The sequence below is a fragment of the Chlorella variabilis genome (genome assembly GCF_000147415.1).
Source record: "Chlorella variabilis unplaced genomic scaffold CHLNCscaffold_1, whole genome shotgun sequence".
In the NCBI taxonomy this organism is placed as follows: Eukaryota; Viridiplantae; Chlorophyta; class Trebouxiophyceae; order Chlorellales; family Chlorellaceae; genus Chlorella; species Chlorella variabilis.
In genome coordinates, this window is record NW_005435087.1 from 2,551,942 (window position 1) to 2,578,192 (window position 26,251).

Consider the following 26,251-nt stretch of genomic DNA (forward strand, 5'->3'; position numbering starts at 1 on the left):
CTCCTTTTATCCTTTCGTAGTGTAAAGAGCATTTGGAATTAATTCAGTTGCATCAGCGTATGCCAGCAAAGTGCAGATAGGTGCTGTGCTGCTTTGCACCCCAGCGGGGGTGTGCCGCGTCAGCTTGGGTGCAGCAGCAGCGGCTGCAGGCGGGCCGACAGGTCAGCCATCAGGGTGTGATGCTGCGCCGGCGTGATGGTGCCCCTGTGCTCGCTCTCCTCCAGCACCTCGGCCAACGCCTGCAGCCAGCCACGGTGGAGGCGGAGGGCGGCGCATGGAGGCGCAGGTTGCGGCAGCCAGCCCAGGCGAGACACCCAGCAGCGCTGGGACACCGGCCTGCGGACGCGAGGGCCCGCCGCAGGCGCCCTGCCGGCTGGCGCCCCTTGCTACCGTCTTCCACTCCCTCCAGCCTCCCGCCTCCCCACCCCCAGCCGCGCACCTGCATCATTCGTGCCAGCGGCTTGCTCTGCACCCGCCGCAGCACCAGGCCCTGGCCCCGCCTGTCCACAGCCACCGCCGCGGGCGCCTGCACCCAGGGCTCCCCATCCACCTGCGACACGCGGGGCCACCCAGCGCACAGCATCAAAGCAGGGGGCTGGGGGAGCACGCGGCGTGGAGCTGCCGCAAGCCACGCCGCCGGCGGGGCTGCCCCGGCAGGCGGCAGTCGGGGAGCGGGGCGGCGGCAAGGGAGGGCCCGCGGAATAGCGCGGGCCAAGGCTCAGCAACCCCCCAAAACGCGGCAGGCTGCACCGAGCGGCGCAGCACGGCACACACACCTGCATGGGGAGCGCCGTGAGGGAGGTGATGGCGACGTGCTGGCCCTGGCCCAGCCGCACCGCTCGCGACAGCCCCACCTGCAGCTGGCCCAGGTGCCAGGAGCCATACACGGCCACCAGCTGCGCAGAGCAGGGGGCACACAGGCGCACGGGAGTGGCCAGGAAAGGGCGGCAGGCGGGGGGACCCGTGAACCATTGTCATGGGCGGGGCAGGAGAACACAGAACAGAACACAGCGCATGGCAGGGCAGGGGCCCGCTGCTGCCACGGTGCTCGCATGGGCTCCATGCCTGGCAGGGCTCCCTCCAGCCACCGGCCGACCAGCCCCGCCCTCACCTCCACCCGGCCATCCATCATGCTCTGCGCGCTGTGCCGCCCGCCGCCGCCGGCCAGGCCGCCGCAGCCGCTGCCGCCGCGCCGGTCCGGGCCTGCCAGGGAGTAGCCGTTGCGCCACAGGTCCACTCCACCCATATAGGAACTAATGTTCAGCACCAGCAGGCCCTCTATGTCCGGAGGAAGCTCCACCGGCCGCCCGTCGCACACCACCTGTGCGCGCACGGCGGCGGCGGCAAGCCGTGTGTGTGCTGGCGGCGTGGCGGCGGAGGGGTGGGGTGGTGTGCATGCGTGTGCGCGGCGGTGGTGCTGGGAGCACGGCACGCAGCGAGCGGGCAGCGAGACCTCCAGCCAACCGGCCAGCCAGCCCTGCAGGCCAGGCGGGCCGCCATCCCCCGAAACACACCTGCAGCTTCTGGGCCAGGTTGGCGCAGGCATGGCCAGATACTATGTCCTTGCCGCCCACCGCGGTGTACCTGCGGCGGGGCAGCGGCGGCGGCACAGCTGCATCGCGCGTGCGTGCATATGCACACATGTACGGCAAGAGAAGGAGGCAGGAGAGGGCGCAAAGGTGTTCCAAGGGTGGAGCCGGGCCGCTGGCGCGGCCGCGGCGCGCTCGAGGCTGGCTGCCCGCCGGCCAGCTGCCCAGCCCACCACAGCTTGTTGCCCAGCTGGGAGCCAAACAGGAAGGGCAGCTGCTCCCGCATCTGGTGGAACTCCAGGGCCACCTGCGGTGCAGCGCAGGGCGGGCGGGCAGGTGTGGCAGGCAGGTATGGCAGGGCAGGCTGAGGCTGGGAAGCAGGCGGGGACTGGCAGGCTGGCAGGCTGGCGGGCAGGGCAGGCAGGCAGGGCACGCAGGCTGAGGCTGGCAGGCAGGCAGGCAGGCAGAGGCTGGCAGGCAGGCAGGCTGACAGGCAGGCAGGGACTGGCAGGCTGAGGCTGGCAGGCAGGCTGACAGGCAGGCAGAGGCTGGCAGGCAGGCAGGCTGGCAGGCAGAGGCTGAGAGGCAGGCTGAGGCTGGCAGGCTGGCAGGCTGGCGGGCGTTCATGTGTAACAGCGGCGGTGTGCCGCGATGTCCCACAGAGCTGCCCAACGCCAGCCCGCCCCTCGCACAGACACCTGCCTACCCCCACCAGCGCCTGTCAGTCACCTCTCAAGCATCAGAAGGCCGGCACAACACACCATGGCATCCACGCCAATCCCCAGATAGTCACCTTGGCATCCACGCCTATCCCCAGATAGTTGTTCATCTGCTTTACCACCGGCCGGGGCCCTGCCGCTCCTCCTCCTCCTCCGCCGCCGCCTCCGCCGCCCCGCTGCAGCAGCGAGGAGAGTCGCATGCCGGCCATGGACTGCAGCTTGGAGGCCTCGAGGGCCACCTGCAGCTTGCCTGCGGCAGGGGCGGCGCCAGGGCCCGGTGCGTGGGCTGAAGGCTGCGGAGCAGGCTCGACGAAGCAGCTTGCAGGTGCAGCCAGGGGCAGCCGGCAGGCTGGAGGAGTGTAGGCATGCAGGCAGCGGCCTGGCGCCCTCGCTTTGCGCAGCAGCAGGGGCGCAGGCGCACCTCTGGGGCTGAGCGGTGTGCTGGGCTCTGGCGGCGCGGGCGGCAGGAAGCTCACATTCCACCTGCAGCAGGAGCAGCCGCAGCTCGGCTCGGTGAGCTGCTGCATTCGGCACTGGCCGCAGCGATTGCCCCAGCCAGCTGCTTTCGGCACCGGCTGCTGCTGTTGCCCCCGCTCCAGCTTGCGGCACAGGGCCCCGCCACGCGAGCCTCTCGAGGCCAGGCAGCACATGCGGGCAACAGGCAGCACCATGGCACAACCACAGGCTCATGCTCAGGCACAGCGCCGAGGAGGAGACGCGCCTGTCTATGTGAAGCGGCGCCGCGTGCTGCACCTCTGCCAGCATTGTGCTCACACCCTCCTGCTGCCATATGCCGTGCCCGCCGCCCCAGCCCAGGCACCGCGCCAGGTCATTCCCTGCGCATGCGGCAGCGGGTGGGGCATGCAGCCAAGGCGCATCAGCCGCTGCTGGTTCCGGCGCCAGGCCACGGCACAGCAGCCGTTGGCAGCCTCGCCGGCCGCAGCAAGGGGCAAGCAGCCCAGGGCCGTGCCTGTGCCCAGCGGAAGCACCGCCACCGGCGGCGGCTTCCAGTGCGGGTTGCCGCCGGCTGCTTGCGCCGCCTTGATGTCTTCCAAGGTGGAAAGAATCCAGGCCACTGAAGCAGCAGGCGAGGCGGTTCGGTTGCAGGCGGAGGCGAGCACCAGGGATATCTTTAACAGTGGGGTGTGCTAAGCAGCAGCCATGAGAGGTAACAATGCAGGAGCTGGAAGGCTGGGAGCAGGCGCTGGCCTGCCGCATCGGCCCACTGCAGCGCAGGCAAGGCCAGGCGGGCGCCGCGCGCCTCACCGCTGCCATCGCCGCCGACCACCAGCACCCGGGTGTGCACCGCCACCGGCGCAAACAGCTGCAGCGCGGCGTCGGGCTTCTGGCGGGGCAGCTCCACCACTTGGAGCGGGTGCAGGGTGCGCAGGAAGCGCTGGCGCAGCGTGGAACCCACCTGCAGGCGCGGCGGCCGGGTTGGCTGGCGTGTGGGGCTGGCCCCCGCGGCGCGCCACGAGACGAGCAGGCTGGGCAGCAGGGGCTGCACGGCTCTTTCTCCATGGAGCAGGCTGGAGCTTGCCACACACGCAGCCGTGGGACAGGGCAGGGCAGGGCCCAAGGCAGGTCAGGCTCCTGCGGCAGGCGCCCACCTGCGGGCCGCTCTTGATGTTGATGAACACAACCACGGGCTTGCAGCCTGGCGGCAGCTGGTCTGCAGCGGGAGCAGAGGGTGCACTTCAATCCCCACGCAGGGCTGCCACTTCACTGGCACCGCGTGGCGGCTGCTGGCATGACTGTCAAGCGGCCGGATGGGGGCCATGCCACCCAGCCACCCACCCACCTATTCGGTAGTCCTGCCACTGCAGGTGCTTGGGGCGGTACAGGCGGCGCCACCAGCTGCTGCGCTTCTTCTTGCCGCTCCCGCCGCCGCCGCCTCCTCCTCCTCCGCCGCCCTCCCTGCTGCCATCTGCCGCTGCCGGGCCCGGGCGCTGCGGCTGCTGCGGCGTGGCCTGCTGCTTCTGCCTGCTGGCACGAGGCTCGCGAGGCGTGGTGGCGGCAGCAGCAGAGATGTCTGACAGGCCTGCTGTGGAGGAGGCATCGTCGTCCAGCGGCGTGGCCTGCTCCTGCTCCGCGGCGGTAGCCAGCTGGTCCAGCTGCGAGCGGGAGCTGCCGCCGTTGCGCAGCGCGGGGCGCACCGCCGTCGGCGGCAGCACCGAGCGCCTGCGGGCAAGCGGCGGGAGGGGTGCAGGCGGGGAGGCGCGAGCTTCTGTCGTGATCGAGCTCCTGTCGTGGCTGCAACGCTTGCACCCGGCGATGCAGAACCCATGCAGGCATGCAGCATGCACAGGAGCCAGCGGCAGCGGGCGGCGCGCAGGCAGGAGCGGCTCACCTGCTGGGGCCCAGGGTGCACTCATCCAGGCGCCCAATGTCCTGGAAGTGCAGGCGGCGGCGCCGCCGCCGCTGCCAGCGCTGGCGCTGCACCCTCGCGTCGTATGGGTCGTCTGCAGCAGCAGCAAAAGGAAGGGGCAAGCAGGGAGCAGCAAAAGGGAGCGCGGGGCAGGGAGAGGGGTGAGAGGGTAGGGAAGCAGGGACGAGGGGAGTGGCACGGAGCACCGAGCGCATGTGAACGAGGTGGGGGCAGGGATACGAGCACTCCAACATGCGTTGGCGGCACAAGCCCGACCGCAGCACATGCTTCCGTCCTAAGCACATCTAATCCTTCTCCACCTGACTCGCTATCGCTGCTGTAGCCACTATCGCCCTCGGCAGCGGCCCCGCTGCCGCCGCCGCTGGCCCCGCCGCCGCCCACCACCCCAGCCAGCGCCTGCAGCCAGCCGCCGCTTCGCGACTGGCGCGGCCGGCCGCGCGGCGAGCTGTCTGCTGCGGCGCCGCTGGGCCGCGCCCCGCTGCGGCGGCGGCACAGCGAGCCGTTGCCGAGCGCCCCAGCGGCGCCGGCTGCCCCGTCTGCAGGCGGCGCGAGAGGGAGGCGGGGGTCGCCATCCTCGCTGCTGCTGCTGCTGCCAACAGGGCCAGCGCCGGCGCCGCCAGCCTGCCCCGCCCGTGGCCCGGCGCCCTGACCTCGCTCCTGCCGCTCCTGCCGCTGCTGCTGCTGCCTGCCGTCCTGCCCGCCACTGCTGCCGCCGTCCAGCAGAGCGCGCAGCTTGGCGCCCACTGCCTTCAGCTGTGGGTGGGCATCGCAGAAGCACTGCACGTGGCAGGCCGCGGCGCACAGGGAGCAGCGCCACAGCGGCTCCGCCGCCAGCGCATCCGTCTCTGCAGGTTCCCCGCAGTACAGGCAGGACAGTCCCGCCGCGCCGCCGCCGCCACCGCCGCCCTCCAGCGCCTGTAGCCAGTTTGTGGGGAGCCGCCGTCGCGAAGCTCAGCAGAAGACAGCTATAGAGTCAGCCCAGCAAGCTCAGCAGCCAGCACACACTAGACATGCCATGGCAAGAGGAGCCGGCGCCTCCATGTAGTGGCAGCACCGGCTCCCAAGCCACGCCCAGTGCCAGCAGCAGCCTGCCGCCTGGCTGCAGCAGCGCTGCTGGCCTACCTCGGGCTCCAGCACGGTGCCGTGCGCCTGCCAGAAGTGTGGTTGCCGCTCGGCGGCGCAGCACAGCGGGCGGCAGCTCTTGCCGGCGCGCCGCGCGCAGCCGTCGTGCGTGAGCAGGCCGCACGACATGCAGCAGCGCAGGGAGGCGGCGTGCGGGGCTGCGCCGCCGCCGCTGATGCCGGTCTGGCACACGGCGCAGAGCAGCGGCGCCAGCGGGTCGGCGGCAACAGCGCCGGCGGGCGCCGAGGCAAACAGGTGGCGCTGCGAGGGGTAGTCGAGCGGCTGCACCTTGCGCAGCTCTGCCAGCACCTCGGCCGCCACCACAATCATGCGGCTGCCGTCGCGCTGGGTGAGCCAGCGCAGCAGGCCGGTGGCGGCCGAGCCGAGCAGGAAGGCGGCCGCCAGCAGGGCGACGCCGAGCGACAGCACCCAGGCCGCCGTGGCGCACTGCTCCTCGGGCGGCCGCAGCTGGCAGTCGAGCTCCAGGAGGTGGCAGCACGCCGCGGCCACCCGCGCCAGGAGGGCAGCCCAGGCGGCCAGCAGGGGGGACTGGCGCAACACAGCGCAGTGGGACCCCTCGTCCATCTCGGCTCTCCCTGCCGCTCTCCCAGGAGCCTAGCTTCACAGGACACAGCAAAGAAAGGTTGCTGGCAAGCAAAAGCGCTAGGAGACCATTGTGAAACCTAGCTTAGTCGCATGGGCAAGGCAATGCTTCAAGGATGGCTTGCCCACGTAGCAGCGGGTGGTGGTGGCAGGGCCTGGTTATGGCCCAACAGGGTCGTCGTCACTCTGGCGCCAGGCGGACATATTGGGCGGGGCGACCCCTTGGTGTGCGGAGGCCAGCTCTAGAATAAACGGCAACCCTCAACAAACAAAGACATCACACACACATCCAGCCTTTGGGATTGTTGCTGAGAATTGCCAACAGCCCATGGCAACCACCGCCTCGTGCTCTTGCCACACCAACCCAAGAGGTGCCAACGGATAGTTGCACAGAAAGGTCTGCGACAGGATGAGGGGCACAGCAATGATTCATATCAGATCAGGTCACCAGCTGCTCTTGCATGCATGGGACGGATGGGACAGCGCTCGGTGCGCAGGCGAGCGCCACACGAGGCGGGGCCGCCCAGAGGGAAGCCATCTGAACCGCGCTGCTGCAGCATGCTGTCGGCACGCATTTCCAAAGTTTCGCATCACGACTGCCATTCAATTAGCACAAGGGCGACCGTCCTTGCTCTGCCTGCCGCCTGCTACTTGCCTAGCCATTTCAGCCAAACCCAGGTCGTGGCGCGCAAGCAGCACTTGCAGCAGCAGCGGCTATGGTAACGTAAGCAAGTGGCAACGCAAGCGAACTAGCTCGTGGCCCCTGGTGACGGCGGTGTCGGCCAGCTGCGCGTCAGCCAGCGCAAATGAAGCTGCTCGCCAAGCAGATCATCAAGGAGGGGCCGGGGTGGGCCAAGATGGTGCCGGAGGAGGGTAAGCGCGCGGGCTGCAGGGGGCGGCGCCGCCGCTGGCGGCGGGACTTGGCCTCCTGCCTCCTGAGCCGCCTCCGCAATGCCCTCTCCTGCAGGCGAGGACCTGTGGCACGCCTACAACCTGATCCTGGAGGGCGACCGCGTGGAGGCCACCACCTTCCGCAAGGTGCAGAAGGACCTGGGCACGGGCAGCGAGAGCGAGCGGGTCAAGCTGAAGCTCATGGTGGCGGTGCAGGGGGTGGAGTACGACGCAGAGGGTGAGCAGGGCGGTGCAGCCGGCCCCTGGAGGCTGTGTGCATGCGGGTTATTGGGGGGCTGGCTGGCAGCAGGGGTGGAGTAGTGCAGCATCGGGTCGCGGTCTCTGGGCCTCTCCAGCCTCGCATCCAGCCTGGGCCTGCCAGAAGCGGTCAGGCGCCGGGGATCCCCAAGACCCGCCGCTGCTGGCCAAGCAGCGGCCACCTCGTGCCTCTGTGTGTCATCCATCCTTACGCCTGCCCCTCCATCCTTACGCTGCTGGCTCCCTGCCGCCTGCTGCCTGCCGCAGGCCAGCAGATACGGCTCAAGGGGCGGAACCTGACAGAGAACGAGCACGTGCGGCTGGGCGCCTACCACACCATTGAGCTGGAGCTGCACCGCGCCTTCACGCTGCACAAGGTGCGTGGGCGGGCTTTGGCAGCGCGAGGCAGGGAGTGCAGGAGGCAGGGGGCTGGCCAGGGGGCAGGGTTGGCAGGCAGCCAGCCTCGCAGCCGTGCCAAGGCCGTGCATGCGGGCTGCCACCACCAGCAGTCATACCTGCATGCTGCTGCTACCAGCCCAGCCCCCGCCCTGCCTCGCCTGCCTGCAGGATGTGTGGGACTCTGTGGATGTGGAGCGGGTGCGCACCGCCTCCGACCCGGCCGCCTCTGCTGACCTGGCGGTGCTGCTTATCACGGTGAGACCCCGGGGCGGAGAGATTCCATGTGCAGCAGTGAGACGCGTTGCATGCCCTGCTACCTGTACGGCAGTGGATGCAGAGCCCGCGGCAGCCGGGACGAGGCGGAGCTCCGGCCTCAGGCTGACGGCGTCAGCATCTGCGCTACGCTACGCTGCGCTGCGCTGCCTGCCTGGCCTGGTCTGCAGGAGGGCCTGGCGCACCTGTGCCTGGTTGGCTCCACCTGCACCCTCACCCGCGCCAAGGTAGAGGCCAACGTGCCGCGCAAGCGGGGCGCGGCGGCGGCGGGGTACGACAAAGCCATGGACAGCTTCTACGACAAGGTGGGGAGGGGTGAGGGAGGGAGGGGTGGTGAAGGCAGATGGCGGGGGGGGGAGGCCTGGGGAGGAAGGGGTGGTGAAGGCAGGTGTTGATGTGATGCGCGGAGGTCTAGGCATGGGGCCTGGTACCTCAGCTGGTGGCGTGGCAAGGCTCCACGCCCCCTGGCCGGCCTCGACGTCTGCCTTCCCCGCTGCTGCTCCCCCGCCCCTGCAGGTGTTTGCCGCCGTGGTGCGTCACGTGGACTGGGACATCGTGCGGTGCCTGGTGATCGCGGGGCCGGGGTTTGCCAAGGACCAGTTTCGGGAGTACCTGGACAAGGGTGGGTGGTACTGCTGGTACTGGCAGTTCTGTAGCACTCTGGTGCGACATGATGCTGCAACATGGTACTGCCACGGCCCACGGCGCCGGCGCTGCACACGGCGACTCGCTGCCCGCCCCCTGCCGCCCTTGCTGCAACTCGCTGCTCGCCTGCAGAGGCGCAGCGGCGCGAGCTGCGCACCCTCATGCTCAACAAGTCCAAGATCCTGCTGGCCTCCGCCTCCTCGGCATACAAGCACTCCATCAAGTGAGGGCAGCTTGCGGAGGAGGCACAGGGCGCGGAGGCGGGCAGGCAGGACAGGACAGGACTGCCAGGGCAGGGCAGGCAGAGCAGGGCAGGGCAGCCAAGGCAGACGCCGGCAGGCGGGGAAGGGCAGCCAAGGCAGGGCAGGCAGACACGGTGGCCCAGGCAGTCACAGGTGCTGGCTTGCCTGCGGCGTGCAGGGAGGTGCTGGCTAGCAGCGTGGTGGCTGGGCAGATCAAGGACACCAAGGCGGCCAAGGAGGTGCAGGTGGGGCTGGGCGGGTAGCTGCGGGGCCGCCGGGACGGGCTGCACACCTGCCAGAAGGGCGCGGCGAATGGGCTGCCAGCGGCGGATGCTTAGCGGATGCTTATGCGGGCCCCATGCCTGGCCTGGCCCTGTGCAGCCGCCGCTGCCATCACCCTACCGCGCCTGTTCATGCCTCTGTCCTGCCCTCAGGCCCTGGCGGACTTCATGACCATGCTGGCGCACGACTCCAGCCGAGCCTTCTACGGGCCCGGCCACGTGCACGCTGCGCACGAGATGGGGGCGATACAGGTGCGCCACCGCGGGGAGAGGAGCTGCCGGCGCCTGCAGCGCGCCGCCGCTGTCCGGCGGGACACAGGGCTGGGGCGCCTTTTCGCTGGCGATCATTGCGGCTGCATGCCTGCTGGTGCATGCTTGCCGGCCTGTTTTCCCCGTCCACACTACTCTCTCATTCAAACATGCGCTCCACAAACTCGCGCTCACCCCAACTCCTCACCCCTGTCGGCCCCCCAGACCCTGCTCATCACCGACTCCCTGTTCCGGACCAGCGATGTGAAGAAGCGCAAGCAGTTTGTGCAGCTGGTGGATGAGGTGACGGCAGGTGGGTGCGCAGGCGGGCGGGACCGAGGAGCTGCACCCAGCGTTGGGTCGCACGACGGAGGGGCCCTGCCCCGCCCATCTCAAGCTGACCGGCGTGGCCGGCGCCCGACACCACCGGGCGCCTCGCCCTGCCCATCTCCTGCTCTTTTGCCCCACATCCACACGCGCCTGTACTGCCCCGCGCCTACACCCTCCGCAGGCGGCGGCACAGTGCACGTCTTCTCTGGCATGCACGCCTCGGGCGAGCAGCTCAACCAGCTGACCGGCATCGCCGCCATCCTGCGCTTCCCGCTGCCAGACCTGGAGGATGCGGAGTTTGAGGCGGACTGGTGACTGCCCTGCCGCGCTGCTGATCCCGGAGGCCCGGGGGCGCAGCCCCTGGCCTGTGGCCCACCAGCGACCCCGCTGGCGACCGACTAGTGACCTGCCACAGGCCGGCTGGTGACACTCCGGAGCCGTGCCGACCCAGGGCCGCCCGCGGGTGTGGCAGGCCGATGGCCGGCTGGTGCGGAATGGCGCGGCTGGCTGGCGATAGCCTGCTGCAAGACTAGCAGATTCCCATTTGGCAACGCCGCGACCCCCCTTGCAATTCTCTCCTGTGCGCCTCCCATGCAACGACAGCACGCTGATGCAACAAGGCTTACAGTAGTGGCAGTGGCACAGATAAGGGTTATGGCACTATGACAGGCTGGCGCCACAATGAATGAGCTGATGAGGGGCTGAAATCATGCATGGCGCATTGTGGGCAGGTGCGGCGCGCACAAAAAGCACAGGGCATGCGGGGCAAGGGCGGCATTGATTGCAATTGTTTGCATAGGATTCAAGCCCGCACGCTGAGGCCACAGGTTTTTTTTCGCTTTAGGAGCTAGGGGACGGGAAGAGGACAGCGGGACGGTAGTACATTCGCAGGGGAGGAAGATTTGATCGGGAAAAGACTGGGGGGTCTGAGGGAAGAACTGCCGCAGCACGAACAGCTGCGCTACAATGAAGTGAAGACGCTGGTAGCGATGGACGGGGGGCAGCGGGAGGCAGCAGCGGCATGCGCAGCGGCTGCTGCCGCCCGCCTGTGTGGCACCCTGGCGCGGAGTGTGCCCGCGGTACAGATGCCCGCGGTACAGATCAAGGGGGGGGCAGCAGCAGCTGCCCAAGCCAAACGGAATGGGAAAACTGGGGCGCTCGCTGCACGGCAGCGCAGCACTTGGGAGCGGCCGTGGCTCCAGCGCCAGGCATCGTCCCAAGCGAGGTCAGAACAGCACTGCACGCAGCGGCAAGGATGCACAACGTCAGTAAAGTCAGCACAGGGGGCATGCATGCAAGGCAACAGTGCACAGGGCAGCATGGTGCCCTGCACCGACATCATCCCAAGGTGTCAAAAATCCCAGCTCCACTCACACAAACACTGCACCAGGGAGGTGCAGGGGGGGAAGGAATGAGTTAGGGCTGGCAGCCAGCAGGGGAGAGGCGAATGGTGAAGGCAGTATACTACGGGACGTGCGGTACAGCAGGTGGAAAGAAAGCTCACCATGATGACGAAAGAGCCTAGCATGAGCAGCAGGCGGGACAGGAATGCCTGGTGCTGCTGCTCAGGGGTCAACGGCTCTGCATAGCCGCCGTTGCCTGCAAGCAGAGCCAGCCGGGGGCAGCGGAGCGGGAGAGCCGTCAGGACGGGCTGGCAGCAAGATTGAAGGGCTGGCAGCAAGATTGAAGGCGCCGCTGCTGCTACCTCGGGCATCCCTGTGCATGCGTGAGGGTGCCCCAGCCCCATAGACAAAAGATGAGCACAGCCCCCGGTGTAGGTGCCCACAGCAGGCGCCCTTGCGGCAGCCGGCGCCAAACCCCGTCTGCACAACACAAGCACCCACCGTTGCCGTTCTGCAGGCCGAAGAGGGTGGGGATGATGCCCAGGCCGCTCTGCTGCGCGTTGACGTTCAGGTTGGGCTGCAGCATGGGGTTGCGCACGACCGGCGCGGGGCGCTGCCCCGCGGGCCGCTGCGGCACCGCCTCCAGGTCGCCCTTGCTCTTGGACCGCGGGTCCTCGTTGCCTCCGCGGCCATAGATGGGGATGACCTGCGGCGCAGGGGCGGGGGTGGAGGCACGATCGACGCGCAGCACACAAGCAAAGGGCCGGCAGCGGCCAGCGGCGGTCGTGCGTGCCGATCCCGCTCAACACGCGACCGGTGCCTCCCCGCCCCAGCTCGCACCTTGTCCTTCTCCACTCCCGCCTTGCACACCGGGCACGTCCGGCAGTGGCTCTGTACTTGAAGCCAGCGGTAGAGGCACGGCCAGCAGTAGAGGTGGCCGCACAGCGTCACCACGGGCTCGGACGCCAGGCTGCAGGGGGCGCCACCGATGGGAGGGGGTCAGAACATGCAGGGGTGGGGCGAGAAGGGGCGCGCGGGGCGCGCTCCTCCGCGATGACGCAAGGCAGGGCTCGAACAGAACAGCGCCGAGCACTCACTCGTAGCAGATGTTGCAGCTGAAGAGGCACTCATCGCTGCTGTCGTCCAAGCCCTTGAGGAGCGCCGCCTTGGGGTCCTCCTCCTCCAAGGGCGCCGCCTTGGGCTCCGCCTGTGCCTGCTGCTGCTGCTGGTGCTGTACCTCTGCCTGCTGCTGCTGGAACTGCGGCAGCTGGGGCAGAGCCGCCTCTGCTGCAGACATGGCTGCCCTGTTCCCGCAGGCACCTCAGGGCACAAGCTGCAGCTCCCGGGCTGCGGTTGGAGGCGGCCTGGCTGAACGAAAAGGGCTGTTCTCAGCCAACCCGGGCCCGCAAGCTGGCGGTAGGCCGGGTTGCAGAGGCCGCGGGGGAAGAAGTGGCTGCCAGGCGTGCCCGGTGGAGGCTGCGGGTAGGAGATGGTGCGACAATTCTGACAAGAAGCAGTTGACAGCGCCAAAGAAGGGACTGCGGGGCTTGGATGGGCAAATGAGATGCACCCCCTCCTTCGCAGGAAGAAACTCGCATGGGCCTCCGTCGCATTCCTTGCGGTTTGGCCATCCCTATTGACTTGTGCAGGCCTGGGATCCCCAGTGCGCCTGCAGGGAGCCTCTCACCAATGCTGAGGGCGGCACCCTGTGCGGGAGTGTCTCCTGCCGCCACTCGCACAAGCTGCGAACCAGCCCAGAGGTTGCTGCAATGCACGCCTCGGGTTGGTGCCCAGCGGCATGGCAGCACCCAGCCGCCGCCGCCGCCAGCGGCCTGCCCCGCGAACACCGGGGCCCGCGCAGCCGGCAGCGGCCGTGCACGCCTGAGGTGCCACAGCAGCAGCGGCGGCAGCGGCGGCGGCGCCAGCAGCGAAGGGCCTGTCGGGGTGGTGGTTGTGGATCATGGCTCGAAGAAAGCCGAGGCCAACGACGCGCTGCTCGAGTTTGCTGAGCTGTACAAGTGAGGCTGTAGGCGGTGCGGGCAGGGCCATGCCATGGCCATTCTGTGCTCCACCGACATCCTGGAGTTGGCTGCTCATCCAGAAGCGCACTCCTTGCTGCTGGAAACCGCCCCGGCTGCCGCCCTCGCATTGCCGCGGCGCTGCCCGCCCGCTCGAGCCTGCCAGCCCGCCTCTTTCCACGAGCCCCGCCCCGCGCCGCGCCTCTGCGCCTTGCCACCGCTGCTGTCCGCAGGAAGGTGACGGGGCGGCAGGTGGTGGAGGTGGCGCACATGGAGCTGGCAGAGCCGACGATCGAGCAGGCGGTGGGGCGGTGCGCTGCCGCGGGGGCGCGCCGCGTCGTCGTCGCCCCCTACTTCCTTTCCCGCGGCCGGCATGTGCAGGTGGGCGCGGGGTGCTGCATGCGTGTGTGCAGGGCATGCCCTGGGGCGGCGGCTGGTGGCAAGTTTGGATGCACAGTGCCGGCAGAGGCCTGCTGCAGCCCGAAGGTGACGCCGGTCCCTCCTGAGTTCCTTCCATCAGCTGCTGCACCTCACACCTGCGCACCAGCCCGCCTTCCACCCTGCTCGCCCGCAGCAAGACATCCCCGCCCTGGCAGCAGCAGCAGCGGCCGCTCACCCATCGGTGGAGTGTGTGGTGGCGGAGCCAATCGGCATCGACAGCCTGATGGCTCAGCTGATTGAGAGCCGCGTGCGGGCAGCCGAGGGGGGCGCAGCGCATGATCACAGCAGATGACGCGAGCCCTGGAGATCTTCTTCAGAGATCGAGCAAATGAAGTGACCCTGGCCCCTTTCCCCGTCCCTCGCCCTCTCTACTAGGCCCATATATCCAATTCCCCAGCCTCCTCTGCGCCCAACCGGCTCCCTCTGATCCCTCTGTTACTGTTCTGCAACCTGTTTGTACTCTTACGGTACACTTCTTTCCTTCCATGTGGCGGTGTTGCTCATTGAAAACAACTTTTGCGGGATTGGGCAGACCACCCAGGAATTGAGGGTACAAAGCGGCAGCCCCCGCGGCGGCCCACACGGCGGGGAGGCTGCCGCCCCTACCGCGGCGCCGCCAGCGCCTGCCTGCTGTACATGCGCGCCTCCCAGCGCCGCTCCATGCCGTCCAGGTGCGCCAGGCCCAACACGCCCACCACCCGCCCCTCCAGCCGGCTCAGCTCACCCACCATGTGCTCGTCGCGCTCATCTGCACGCAGCCGGTGGTGTGGAAAGGAGGGGCGGCGCCGGTCAGGGCAGGTGCGGGCCCAAGGGTGTGTTCATTGAGGCAGTCGAGCTGCCCCAGGGTGCAAAGGAAAGGAAGGCAGGCAGGCGGGCAGGCCAGCCGGACCTGTGCTCGGCAGCTCCTTCCCCGCATGCGCACACGCCCTCCCTGCCCACCTATGAGCGCCGCCGCCATGCGTGGGTTGACTTGGCGCATGTAGGTGCACATGTCCCGCACCACCGCCCGCGTCTTCATCGCCTCCACCTGCGCCCAGGGGTGGATGGCACGGATTGGGGGCCTGAAACTGCTGTCTGGTGTTTAGCTGTGACCTCGTGCTGCTACACAGCTCAGCCCAGCCTGCGAGGAGGCCCCGGTGTGGCAGCCTGCGATGCCCCGTGAGGCCGGGAGGGCCCGGCGAGGCCCTGCGGCGCAGCGCGGCGGCCGGCCAGCACACCAAAGCGCCCTGCCTTGCCTGCGACTCTAGGCTGCTGCTGCCCTGCTGCGTGAAGAAGTCTAGGAGGGACTGCAGGCGGGAGGGCAGGCAACAGCAGACCGCCAGAGGCGGCAGCGGCATTGAACGGCCCGGCGCACAGCTGCATGCCCCCAGCCCAAGTCTGCCAGAGAGCCAGGCAGCGCCTGCGGCAGCAGGCGGCAGGGCAAGCCAGCAGCAGGGCAGGGCGTGCCAGCGCCGGTGGCTGCAGTAGCGGCGCGGTGACAGACGCTCCACAGGCTCCACAGCGGCCGAAGCAGCGGGAAGGCACGCAGGCATTCAGCGGGCGGCTGGCAGCGGCAGCGGCACGGGTGGGCGGCCACTCGCCGGCGGCGGGTCGGGCATGCCTCGCCCGCTCATCACGCGCAGCAGGTCCTGCCAGTCCACCGTCTCCGACAGCCGCTGCAGGGTGCGCTGCACGTCTCGGTCGCCGTGCACCACCCTGCAGCACAGGGCAGGCAGCCAGCGCAGCGCAAGGGGAGGGCGGCCCGTCGGCGGCGGGCTGCTGGTCCCCGGCCGCTGATGCCTGCTGCCTGCCAGTGTTTGTAGATTCGATAAGCTGGGAACTTCTTCCAGCTGGCAGCGCGGTCCCACCTGGCGCCTATGCGGTCCGCCTCCTGCAGCGCCACCTTGAACTCCGCCCCCGGGTCCATGCCAAGAACCTTCAGGCCCCTGCATCCAGGCCGGCCAGCCAGCCGCAAACCGCAGTGTAACTACAGCTACACTGCCTTGTAATGTTCACATTCAACACACGTGGACGCCTGTCCTGTGCGCCACTCCCGACTGGCTGCAAAAATGGAATGCACATGCGCCCCTGGCCCTCGCGCCCTCCTCCTGCCACCACCACCACCACCAACACACACGCACACACCACCACTACCGCCCACCGGTACATCATGGGCAGGCCAACTTTGACCAGCCGCTGGCCCAGGCTACCGCCAGAAGATGTGAAGGACGCCAGCATTTGCTGCAGCATGGCGCAGTCAGTGGCGCAGGGGTGACCGTGCAGCCCTCGCGGCGCTGCCTGGCCCCGTCCTGGCCTGCCCCCCGCGCCCACCCGCTCTCAGCCCAGCCATCGCCCCGCCTGCCGCGCGTGCACAGCCCGCGTTGCATGCCCGGCCCAGCACTCCCCTGGGGAACCCCCACCTTGACAAAGTCGTGGTCGCCGGCGCCGGAGCGCAGGCGTGCGGCACGCTGCGGGCACAGCTCCACCATCACCGAGGCGGGCTTGACCAGGCGGATCATGTCGCGCACCTCCTCCGAAGACCGCTTGCTGACGTGCGCCGTGCCCACCAGGAAGATCTGCCGGCGCGGGGCGGGGCGCGGCGGCGCGGCGCTGTGGCAGGCGCAGCGAGGCGGAGCGGGGGAGCGTCGAGGCTGGCCCGGCCGCTGCTGCACTTCTACCAACCGCGGCTGCACTCCTACCAGCCTCGGCGCCGTTGTGCAAGTTGCGCAGGAAGCTGGTCGTGTTGCTCAGCACGGCGTTGGAGCTTGTGGATAGGCGGCGGCCCGGAGGGGCCGCGCCGCAGGCCCAGGCCACCTGCTGTCGCTGCGACGGCAAAGACGCCAGTGGTGTGCCCCAGTTAGTTCCCGGCAGGCGGGGCGGCGGCGCAGGCGCCAAGCACTGCGGCACGGCGGGGTGGTCGCCGCCCCAGCCGCCCTGCTAGCTGCAGCTACGTGGGCGTTCTCACACGCTCCAGGGAACTAGGCCCGACGCTGTGGGCGGGCAGAGAACCCTGGGCGGGCAGAGAACCCCCGGCAACCACCTGCGAGTAGCATGCTGCAGGCCCGCAGTGTATTCCTCTTCGTTGTAAGTAAATAAGCAAAGCGTTTCCACGAGTGCGGGCGCACTGTCGGAAGGCCATGACGTCCCCCGCAACACCAAACACTAAATGCAGGCTGCAGTGGCCCTTGTAACGCAATCCGGATGTTTTGCAGAAGGAGTACAGGCTGGTTTTTAGTCGCCAGAAGCGGCCTTGCTGGCGGCGGAGGTGGCGGCGGCCGCATGCGGCAGCGCTTCGCCCGGGGGGGGAGGAGGGGCGACCCTCAAGACGCAGCGCGTGCTTCGCCGTGTGCCTCGCGAGGGCACGGGCAGCCATCCCCAGCACCAAGCCTGGGTCTGGCACCCAGCACTGATAGCGGCGGCGGAGGAGGGCGGGTGTGACCAGCTGGCTGTGGGCCGCATCAGCCCATTTTGGGTATCCCCATGTGGTGTGGGTTGGTGACCCAAGCAGGGAAGAGCGGCAGACAATGCTGCCGCATTTCTGGGTGGTGCTGAGTTGCATCTCATGCCGCTATCGCTGCCTGGCTGCAGGGTGCCAAGGCAGGTGAAGGGGGTGGAGTAGGTGGCAGCACAGGGGCCAGGCGAGGGGTAGCAGCTAGAGGCCACACCGTGTAACCCCCCCTTCCCCCGCTGTAACGCTGCCTGTGCCTGAAATGAATGTCCACAGGACCCAGTTTGGTTGATGGGTAATGCTAGGCAAAATCCTGAGTCTGCAGGGAAAGTGCCAGGGCTAAGCTCCGCAATGGCGGCGGTGACAGCGGCCACAGCACAACATGCAGCACCCACCCCTCCTAATTTCCAGAGATGGTTCCAGGTTTCTTGTATCAGGCAACTAGCAGCAGCCCCTGCATTTCGCCAGCAGGCGCCAGCGCCACATGGCGGGCGGCATGAGGCATCGCTTTCCCTGGCTTGATGCAGGCCTAGCATCAACAATACGTTTGTGTTGTCTAGCTGCCTGTGATTGAAGCCTCCCCTTTGATTTCCGCCGCACCAGCATTGGGTGCTCACCCGTCGAGAGGAGGCAGCACAAATGGCTCGCAAGGGCACGGGAGGCAAAGCCCCTCGAAAACAAGTGCTCACGATGCGCGCGCGCGTGGTCACTGTTTGGCACCCAGCACTGATAGTGGCGGCGGAGGACGGCGGCACAGAGCAGCTGGCAGCACCTATACTGGGGGCGCAGAGGTGGTTAACAACACCACAGCCAACGCCGTGCTCGCCACAGCCCTGCAGATTGCGGTGTACCAGGTGGGTGGATGGGAGGTTGAGGGGAATTGTCATGCTGTGTGAACAGTCATGCTTGTCCGTGTGGTTATGAACCTCGTCATACTAGGTGAGGATGGAGACTCTTTTCCTCCCCTGTTCTGCAGCGCAAGCCCGATGTTGTCGCCCAGCTGGTGCTGGCAGGCGTGCCGCATGAGAACCCATACCTGCTGGACATCATTCCGCCGCTGCCGGACAGCAAGTTTGCTACCAAGAAGGGGCGCTGGAGCCCGCACACACACCCGTGCTACCCTTCCGGGCGGCCACCGCGGAGCTGCTGCGCATCAGCCGCAAGCACGGCGGCACGGTGGACGGGCAGGGGCGGCTGCGGTGGGCCTTTAACTCTGGCATGCTAGTGGAGCTGCTGCTGCCGCTGCTGGTGGAAGACGTGCCGGCTTGGCTGCCAGAGTGAGTTGGCACCGCCGGGTGTGCGATAGCTCGCTGCTCATGTGAAAGCTGAACATCTGCCTGAGTTTCGATGCGTTGCGTGTCTGTCTCGCTGCACGGCTGCAGGGTGACAAGGGAACAGGTGTGGCTTGCAGCACAGCCTTCGCCCCATGAGGAGGAGCCAGGGTGGTTCGAGGAGGACTCAGAGCCGGAAGCCTCAGAGGGATAGCTGAGAAACGACCTGCTCCAGCCATGTTGTGCACTCCCTTTGCCACCCAGGCTCGAACGTGTGACGACTCCAGATTTCAGTTCCTGGCGTGCGATTTTCATGGGTCCTGCCACCAGTGCCTCCCATCATGGAACCCTTGGAGGCTGGGAACCGTGTCAAGCTGCTTTCACGTCCACTGACCGTTTGCCTGGGGCATCCACGCACCACTCCCAGGCGGCGGCGGCCCTGCTGGCGGCGAGGGCCATGTTGGCAGCCGCCTTGTCTTCGTGCGCCCAGCGGCATACTATCATCCATTGCGTGATCAACTTGTTGCTCCGTCTGCTTGCACACTCTCGACACCCCATCACCTCGGTCCCACCCGCTCCCCCTGACCGTCACGCTTATGCTCTGAGGCACTGCACGGTGCAATGCGCGTTGTGGGTGGGGCAGGGCCGTGCCGGCCGGCCTGCATTGTCAGTGGCAGTGCGGCGGTGCTGCCCAGGCGGAGCAGGAGCGTGCGTTTGTGCGGCAGCAAGTGTCACGCAGCCCTCCCCGGTAGCAGGCTGCCGCAGTTGGGCCGCAGCAGGGGTCGCCTTCAGGCGATAACATGCAGCGCTGGCGAGGGCCCGGGGTGGCGTTCGGCTGCCCAGGAAGTGGTGAGTGCATGACCTGCAGGTTCCTCAAGCAGCACCCCGCGCCACTGCCTGCTGCTGGGGTGTCGGCCGCCTCGCGGGCAGTGCCACCCGCCGCCTCCTCGCTTCTTGCCTGCCTGCTGGCCAGTCTTGCTCCCAGGCCAGCTGTGCGCCTGCCTGATCTCCCCCGCTCCACATGCCTTTGGTTCTCCACACTAATCGCTCCACGCAGGCGCAGCTGGCGGCGCTGCCGCAGCGCGTGAAGCCGCCAGGCAAGGAGGAGGTGGTGGCTGCGGCTGCCGAGGCCACCAAAGGGCTGGACGTGCGGCTGACCGAGCTGCGCAAGGCGGCCAAGGCAGCCTACGACCGTGTGTACTATGGAGATGTACTGCCACCCATAGGCTCCTTCCAGATTTCTTATGCCAGGTGTGAGGGTGCTGCCGTGGGGCAGGTGCTCAGTGCGGGGTGTGAGGTGGGCAGCTAAGCAGGGCTGAGTGGGTTGGGAGCTGGGCCTGGCAGCGATTGGCCTGCCGAGGACAGGCCTGGCGGGTGCAGGGGGCTGCAGTTCCGGATGGCGTTCTGGGTGGCCTGCTGCCCCCAAGCCTCACCGGCTCATCCGCTCGCTGGCGCCGACCCTCGGCGCCCCCCCGCTGCCCCTGGTGCCGCAGAATGCTCCAGCTGCTGCACGAGCGGCGCATCAAGCGGGTGATCCTGCTCAGCGACGGGCGTACCGCGATCGTGGAGGTGCGGGACGGTCTGCGGTGTTTGGTGTGGCCCGCTGGTGCCGCGTGTGCTGTGCTGGGTGTGCCTGGAGCCGTCGTCGGACCACCCTGGATGCAGGCCTGAACCAGCCGCGACTGCAGGCTCCGTGCGCCTCTGTACGTCCCTTTTCACAGCGCGCGCCTGCCTGCCATCGGTTGGGGCTGTGCTGCAGGTGCCTGTGGAGAACATGGAGTCCGACTTTGACCACGTGATGGTGGACCGCCGCGACTTCACGTGCGTACTGCCAGGCTGTACTGCCGGGCTGTCCTGCCGGACTGCGCCGCTGGAGGCACCTGCGCTTAGCTGCGCCTTGTGCTGCCGCGTGCGCTTGTGTTGTGTGCGGGGCGCTCCGTGCGGTGCCTCGGTGCCGGCGTCGGCAGCTGTTTCGTCCGCACAGCGCACCACCCGGCACGGCTGCCTGCCGCCTGCCTGTACCGCAGCATCCAGTACGCTGATGAGCTGCCCGAGTGGCGCATAGAGAAGAACCGGTACTACGTAGAGCTGCCTGGGGATGTGTGGGAGGAGGGCACCCTGATGCACCTCATCCGCGACAACCAGGAGAAGCGGGTGGGCTGCGAGGGCGGGGCTGTAGAGCAGGGGCGGCGGCGCTGCGCTGGCTGCTGGTCGCAGGGGTGGGGCCTTGCCTGTGGGGGTGGGGCGGGGTGCTGGCGTGGAGCGGTGGGAGCATGGCTGTGGCGGGACGCCGCATGCAGATGGTGCTCCGCTGGTGGCAGGAGCATGGCAGCCTTGACCGTCGGAGCCCACCGTACCGCCCACTGTGCTGTACCTGTACGGCAGGTGTACATCAACGGCGACCTGCGTGTGCCCTATCCCTCCATGCTGCGCGTCAATCAAGTGCGGCCGGAGCTCCAAGTGGTGGACCCCGGCGATGCGTGAGTGGCAGCGGCGGCGGCTTCGCGTGCGGGCGCCCTGCCTGTGCCCCCGGAGGCGGTACCGCTGGAGCGCAGCCGGGCAGCGCCAGCACTGCCGCCTCTGCCCGCCCTCACCCGCGCCTGCTGCCGGGCGCCTCTTTAGTGGCTCGCCCCCCTTCCCTCCCCATCCGCCTCCTGGCCTGCCCCTGCAGCTACGTCTGGCTCAACGAGTATTCCTCGCAGTTCTTGCCCATCCTGGGCCTGCTGGCGCTGCGGCTGGTGGTGGGCGCAGGCGCGTGTGGGAGGGTCCCCGGCAGCCGGCCAGCTGTTGCCGCCTGGGCAGCGGCAGCCGGACTGTTTGGCTTGCCCGCGGCCTGGGCGTAGGGCAGCACGGACCTCACTGCGGGAGCCTTTTTGTCGTGGCTGGACGCACACCACGCCACGACCAACCCAACAAAGGGATGCTACCACAACCTCTCCTGCAGGCGAGTGGGCCCTGAAGAAGATGGGCCGGGAGAAGAAGAGCGCGGAGGAGGAGCTGGCTGAGGAGCTGGGCAGGCACCGGGCCAAGGAGTATAATGTGGAGGGCGAGGGCGGCAAGTGAGTGCGCTTCTACCCCCGCTGCCCCTGCGCTGCTCCTGCTTGCTGCGTGCGCTCCTGCGTTTGGGAGGGAACTGCGGCGATGCGCCCTGTCCATTGCCCCCCGCATCGCGCCTGCCGCCTGCCGCCGCGACTCACGCCTGCGCCACGCCACGCCGGCGCGCGCGTGCGCTGCAGGAAGGGCGGGGCCGCCAAGCGGGGCACGGGGGTCAAGTATGAGGATGTGGCGGGCATCGACCACATCAAGCAGGACATACAGGTGGGCGGCTGGGCCCGTGGCTGCAGGCAGCGCTGTGGGGGTGCTTGCAGAGCTCAACGCAGATGGCGTGCCATCCTTTCCTCCCATCGGCATTCTAACCTGCTCCTTGTGTCTGCTTTCGGGCGCCACGCCTTCCTCCTGCTCTTGCTGACTCGCTGCCTGGCTATGCCCTGTGCCTGCGCCCTCCCCTGCGCTCTGCAGGAAATCCTGAACATCCTGCTGGGAGATGAGGAGTACGAGGCGATGGGCGCCCACCCCATGCGGGTGCGTGTGCCAGCGCTGTGCTGCGGAATGCGGTGCAGGCCGGCTGCTACCCTATCAGAGGCTAGCTGGGGCTGCGGAAGCGACAGGGCAGCAGAGGGACAGCCGTGTGCTTGCCAGTGTTGTTGTCCTGGCTGGGCAGGTCACCCGAGGGCATGCATCGCGCTCCTGTTGCACCATGGTCGCCTCCTGACCGTGCCGCCGTCTTCGCTGCCGCCGCCGCCGCCTGCAGGGCGTGCTGCTGGAGGGCCCTCCCGGCACCGGCAAGACGCTGCTGGCCAAGGCGATGGCTGGGGAGGCGGGCATACCCTTCTACTCGGGTAGGGGGAAGCGCTTCAACCGCGTTGGGAGAGACTGCGCTGGGGTTTGCGGCTTGCTGTTTGTTGCGGGGCCATTGACGCTTGTGGGCGGCTCACGCCAGCCACCTCCCCAACTACAGACGCTCCCCTTCCTGCTGCCCCGCCCGTCCTGCCTGTGCTGTACCGCTCACCGAAACCTGTTGTACCGCCCCCTTCCCCCAGCCAACGGCGCCGAGTTTGTGGAGATGTTCCAGGGGGTGGCCGCCGCCCGCATCCGCTCCCTGTTCCGCGCCGCCCGCAAGAACTCTCCCTCCATCATCTTCATAGGTGGGTGGCTGCACGCTAAGGGCCCGCTTTCTTTACTTGTGCCGTGCTGTGCTGTGCCGTGCTGCGCCTCGTGTGCCCGTCGCTGCCGGGTGGCAGAGCTGGCTGTGCTGGCGCTCCGCTCCGCTGGCATCAAACACCCCTTTCCTGCCCCCAACACAACGTTTCCGTCCCTGCCGCAATCGCCGCCCGCTGCGCCGCAGACGAGATCGACGCCATCGGCAAGGCGCGCAGCAACGGCCCCACGGACTCCGGCACGCAGGAGCGGGAGCAGGGCCTGCTGCAGCTGCTGACCGAGATGGACGGCTTCTTCCAGAACGACCGGGTGGGTGGGCTGCTGCCTGCCTGTGTGTGTACCTGTGTTCCCAGCCGCTCCATGCCACCCAGGGTCGCTCGCTCCCTGCTCACTCCTCACATGCCCCTTGCCCTCTCCTCATTCCCTCCTTTGCGCCGCCGCTGCTCACTGCGCGCGTTTCCCTATCCCGCCGCGCCTGCAGGTGCTGGTGGTGGGGGCCACCAACCGCGTTGATGCTCTGGACGACGCGCTGCTGCGCCCCGGCCGCTTTGACCGAACCATCTACATGGGCCGGCCCTCGCCCACCAACCGCCTGCGCATCCTGCAGGTGGGCTCTTGCGTGTGGGGGGTGGCGCGCCCGGCGGCGGCGTGCGCGCATGTGCGTGGTGGCGTGGTGTGGGGGGCATGCAGGAACACCCCTCGCTGGGCACCGCCTGCCCCACGCTTCCTGCGCCGGCGCCGCTCACACCATCACGCACCACACGAGCGCCAGCTTCCAACTAGCCTCGCCCAACCACCACCCAACCACCTTCACCCCACAAAAAACAAACAATCTACCTACCTGCAGGTCCACACCAAGAACAAGCCCATCGACCGCTCCAATGAGGACGCGCTGCTGCGGCAGATCGCTGACCTGGCCATCGGCTTCAGCGGCGCGGAGCTGGCCAACCTGCTGAACGAGGGCGCCATCCTGGCGGTGAGCTGAGCTGGCGCTGAGGTGGTGACCTGGCGGTCGGCTCAGGCGGCGGCGCTGGGCGCCCTCGGCGGCCGCGCCGGGGCGCGGCGCTCCCCGGCGCCCGGCGCGTGCCTGCGGGCAGCGTGCGCGTGCGGCTAGGCAGGCCGCGCCATTCCTCCCAGCCTTGTTTCCGCCTGCCCTGCCTCCTCACCACTTCCCGCCTGTGCCTCCCCACACACATCCTCCCGGAAGGTGCGCAAGAACAACCTGGATGCCGCCGGCCTGCCCGTCATCGACCTGCCGATCCTCAAGGAGGCCATGGACAAAGTGCGGCTGGGCCTGCCGCACCAGAGCCTGCCAGAATCGGCGGCCAAGCGGCAGTACGCGGCGATCGAGGCGGCGCGGTGAGCCAGCCTGCCTGCCATTCCTTGTGGCATGCATGCATGCATGCGTGCGTGCGTGCGTGTGGGCGTGCGTTTGTGGTGGACTGGTGCGCGTGGTGGGGGGGATGGGTAGTGTGGGGAGGATGTAGTGGGTTCATGGGGAAGGGCTGTGATGTCGTTTTGGGAAGGAGGGGACAGCCGTGCTGCCCTGCGCCCTGCTGGTGCTGACCGGACCCCTGCCTGCTGCGCGCGTCCGCCCCATTCACGCTCTGTACTGCCCACCTGACGGCCTGTACCGCCCGCCCCGTGCAGCGCGGTGGCCTTTGCCCTGACGCCCGGCCTGCCGCCGATCGAGCACGTCACGATCCGGCCGCGCAGCGGCACCATCACCCGCATCCTGTTTGTGCGGCAGGAGATTGGCAAGGACGGCGGCACGTGGCACCAGCTGGGCACGCCCGGGCACAACTGCAACGCGGTGGAAGTCGAGGAGCCACTCACGGCGCTGGAGAAGGCGTGCGGCATGCTCACCCCCCTGTACTCCCCCAGGCGAGTTGCGCTGCCACTGTCTGGCGGCGAGGGGTGGGGCGAGGTGGGGGAGCGTGGCGGGGCCTCTGGTGTGCCGCGCTGGCCCTGTTGCTGCACCGCTGCCCAAGGGGCGCTGCACGTGCCCGCTTCATGCATCCTACCTGCCTGTGCAAGCAAAGAAGTAAGCTGCCGCTGCATGGTTGGCTGGGTGGATGGGTGGGTGCATCCCCGGCCTGTGACGAGCTCCTGTTGTGATCTGGTGAGTTTCTGAGCGTCCGCGTGACGATCAACGCAACGTGTTTCATGTCTGGACTTCTGAGGCCGGGCCGCCACCCCTCAACCAACCATCCAACAGACAGCCAGCCAACCAGCTGCCAAGCATCCTGCACTGCCGCACCTGCACTTGCTTGGCGCTTGCTTGGCGCTGGCGCTGCGCACGCGGGCTGTGCCTGCCCGCCTGCCTCGAGGGGCAGGGCAGTTCTCGTGCGGCTGTGCTCCCTGCTGGCCGCCACTTCCTCTCCGCGACTCTGTTCCTGCCCCTCCACCTGCTGCCATGCCCGCCCTCCTACACCCAGCTCACCCACACGACTTTCTTCCCACCTCCTGCCCGCCCCGCTGCAGGGCTGCTGAGGAGGTGCTGTTTGGGCGCGACGCCGTGTCGCTCAGCACCTCCAAGGAAGTGAGCAAGGCCAGCGAGCTGGCCCGCTGGATCGTCATGGACTCCAAGCTGCACCCCGCCACCAGGGACGAGCTCGTGTCCCTCAACCTCCGCCCCGGGGGCCGCCCAGACCCGACAGTCAAGGTGCGGGGCGGCGGCGGCGCGGCGGCGGTTGCCCCAGGATGCCTGCAGTGGTGCGGTGGCTGCGTGGCGTGCGGCGGAGGAGGTTGAGGCAGCGAGGGGTGGCAGCCGGGTGCGCTGGACAGCGCAGCCGCCAAGGGCAGCACCCCTGCATGCCAGCAACTCCCCCCGGCCATCAAAGCCTCTGCTGCCACCGCTGCGGCCTCAAACCCTTGCCTTCCTCCCTACACCTCACGTTCTTTCTTGTTTTTTCTTTCTTCCTTTTCTTTTCTACCTGCAGTGGGCCCACCACAGCTACGATGACCTCATTCTGGACCTGCAGCGGCGGGCGTACGAGCAGGCGCTGCGCCTGGTGTCCACCCGCCGCACAGTCATCCAGACCGTAGCTCGCGAGCTGTGTGAAAACAGGTGCGGCATGGCTGTGTGCTGCTCGGGTGTGCGCTGCTCGGGTGTGACGCTGCATCGGCAGCGGACCTGGGAGGAGCGGGTGGCGCGATCAAAGCGTTCTGGAGGGGAGCGCCTCTCCCTGCCTCCCTCGCCTTGCTCACCAGTCACCTTTCCTGTCTTTCCGTGTGTGTGGAGCAGCGACGAGACTGTGCTGGGAAGCCGCATTGTTGAGCTGCTACGCACCACTCCGTTGGATGAGGAGGCGGAGCTGACCAGCAGCAGCAGCAGCAGCAGCGCCCCGGCAGCAGCAGCAGCAGCAGCGCCAGGAGCAGCAGGCGGCGGCGCCAACGGCGCGGCGCCGGCGGTCGCGCCGAGCGCGGCTGCCGGCGGCGGCGAGGGCGCGGCGGACGCCGGCGGCAGCGGGCCCGCCGCGGCGGCAGCAGCAGAGCCAGCGGGGGCCGCGGCCGGCGGCGCCGCCGCCGCGTTTGAGGCGCTAGGGGAGGACGTGATGGGGCAGGAGAGCCTGGTGCGGCTGGCGGAGGTTGTCATGGGCA

The 26,251-nt window shown here is 68.4% G+C and overlaps 6 protein-coding genes across 6 annotated transcripts; 3 read left to right on the plus strand and 3 right to left on the minus strand.

The window, feature by feature from the left end:
• Nucleotides 1-119: 119 nt before the first annotated feature.
• CHLNCDRAFT_133577 (hypothetical protein) lies at nt 120-6,344 on the minus strand (the record flags this gene model as incomplete). The annotated part of the gene is made up of 17 exons (XM_005852190.1): nt 120-239; nt 440-550; nt 777-896; nt 1,112-1,321; nt 1,515-1,584; nt 1,763-1,836; nt 2,323-2,498; nt 2,670-2,731; nt 2,931-3,084; nt 3,162-3,323; nt 3,515-3,665; nt 3,859-3,920; nt 4,050-4,429; nt 4,599-4,710; nt 4,937-5,173; nt 5,288-5,552; nt 5,760-6,344. 17 exons carry the CDS (start codon nt 6,342-6,344, stop codon nt 120-122), a joined length of 3,051 nt encoding a protein of 1,016 aa, XP_005852252.1.
• A 600-nt stretch (nt 6,345-6,944) lies between these two features.
• Nucleotides 6,945-10,560, plus strand: CHLNCDRAFT_29371 (hypothetical protein). The gene is made up of 11 exons (XM_005851868.1): nt 6,945-7,235; nt 7,330-7,491; nt 7,779-7,888; nt 8,079-8,165; nt 8,354-8,488; nt 8,700-8,805; nt 8,961-9,051; nt 9,249-9,315; nt 9,505-9,603; nt 9,826-9,913; nt 10,112-10,560. The coding sequence occupies exons 1-11, from the start codon at nt 7,169-7,171 to the stop codon at nt 10,243-10,245; spliced, it is 1,146 nt and encodes a 381-aa protein (XP_005851930.1). The 5' UTR covers nt 6,945-7,168; the 3' UTR covers nt 10,246-10,560.
• CHLNCDRAFT_33679 (hypothetical protein) lies at nt 10,539-12,709 on the minus strand. Its single transcript, XM_005852191.1, has 6 exons — nt 12,371-12,709; nt 12,114-12,243; nt 11,775-11,979; nt 11,435-11,529; nt 11,305-11,311; nt 10,539-11,167 (listed from the first exon to the last, which is right to left on the minus strand). Exons 1-6 carry the CDS (start codon nt 12,568-12,570, stop codon nt 11,157-11,159), a joined length of 648 nt encoding a protein of 215 aa, XP_005852253.1. The 5' UTR covers nt 12,571-12,709; the 3' UTR covers nt 10,539-11,156.
• Nucleotides 12,710-13,042: 333 nt separating this feature from the next.
• On the plus strand, nt 13,043-14,024 carry CHLNCDRAFT_133580 (hypothetical protein; the record flags this gene model as incomplete). The annotated part of the gene is made up of 4 exons (XM_005851869.1): nt 13,043-13,055; nt 13,135-13,291; nt 13,525-13,672; nt 13,866-14,024. The coding sequence occupies 4 exons, from the start codon at nt 13,043-13,045 to the stop codon at nt 14,022-14,024; spliced, it is 477 nt and encodes a 158-aa protein (XP_005851931.1).
• A 310-nt stretch (nt 14,025-14,334) lies between these two features.
• On the minus strand, nt 14,335-16,850 carry CHLNCDRAFT_133581 (hypothetical protein; the record flags this gene model as incomplete). Its single annotated transcript, XM_005852192.1, has 10 exons — nt 14,335-14,480; nt 14,672-14,759; nt 14,950-15,018; nt 15,349-15,427; nt 15,580-15,657; nt 15,873-15,952; nt 16,132-16,287; nt 16,394-16,534; nt 16,677-16,701; nt 16,837-16,850. 10 exons carry the CDS (start codon nt 16,848-16,850, stop codon nt 14,335-14,337), a joined length of 876 nt encoding a protein of 291 aa, XP_005852254.1.
• A 4,574-nt stretch (nt 16,851-21,424) lies between these two features.
• Nucleotides 21,425-23,633, plus strand: CHLNCDRAFT_33680 (hypothetical protein; the record flags this gene model as incomplete). The annotated part of the gene is made up of 8 exons (XM_005851870.1): nt 21,425-21,489; nt 21,667-21,748; nt 21,950-22,012; nt 22,242-22,329; nt 22,531-22,635; nt 22,836-22,957; nt 23,130-23,255; nt 23,496-23,633. The coding sequence occupies exons 3-8, from the start codon at nt 21,992-21,994 to the stop codon at nt 23,631-23,633; spliced, it is 600 nt and encodes a 199-aa protein (XP_005851932.1). The 5' UTR covers nt 21,425-21,489; nt 21,667-21,748; nt 21,950-21,991.
• Nucleotides 23,634-26,251: the final 2,618 nt, after the last annotated feature.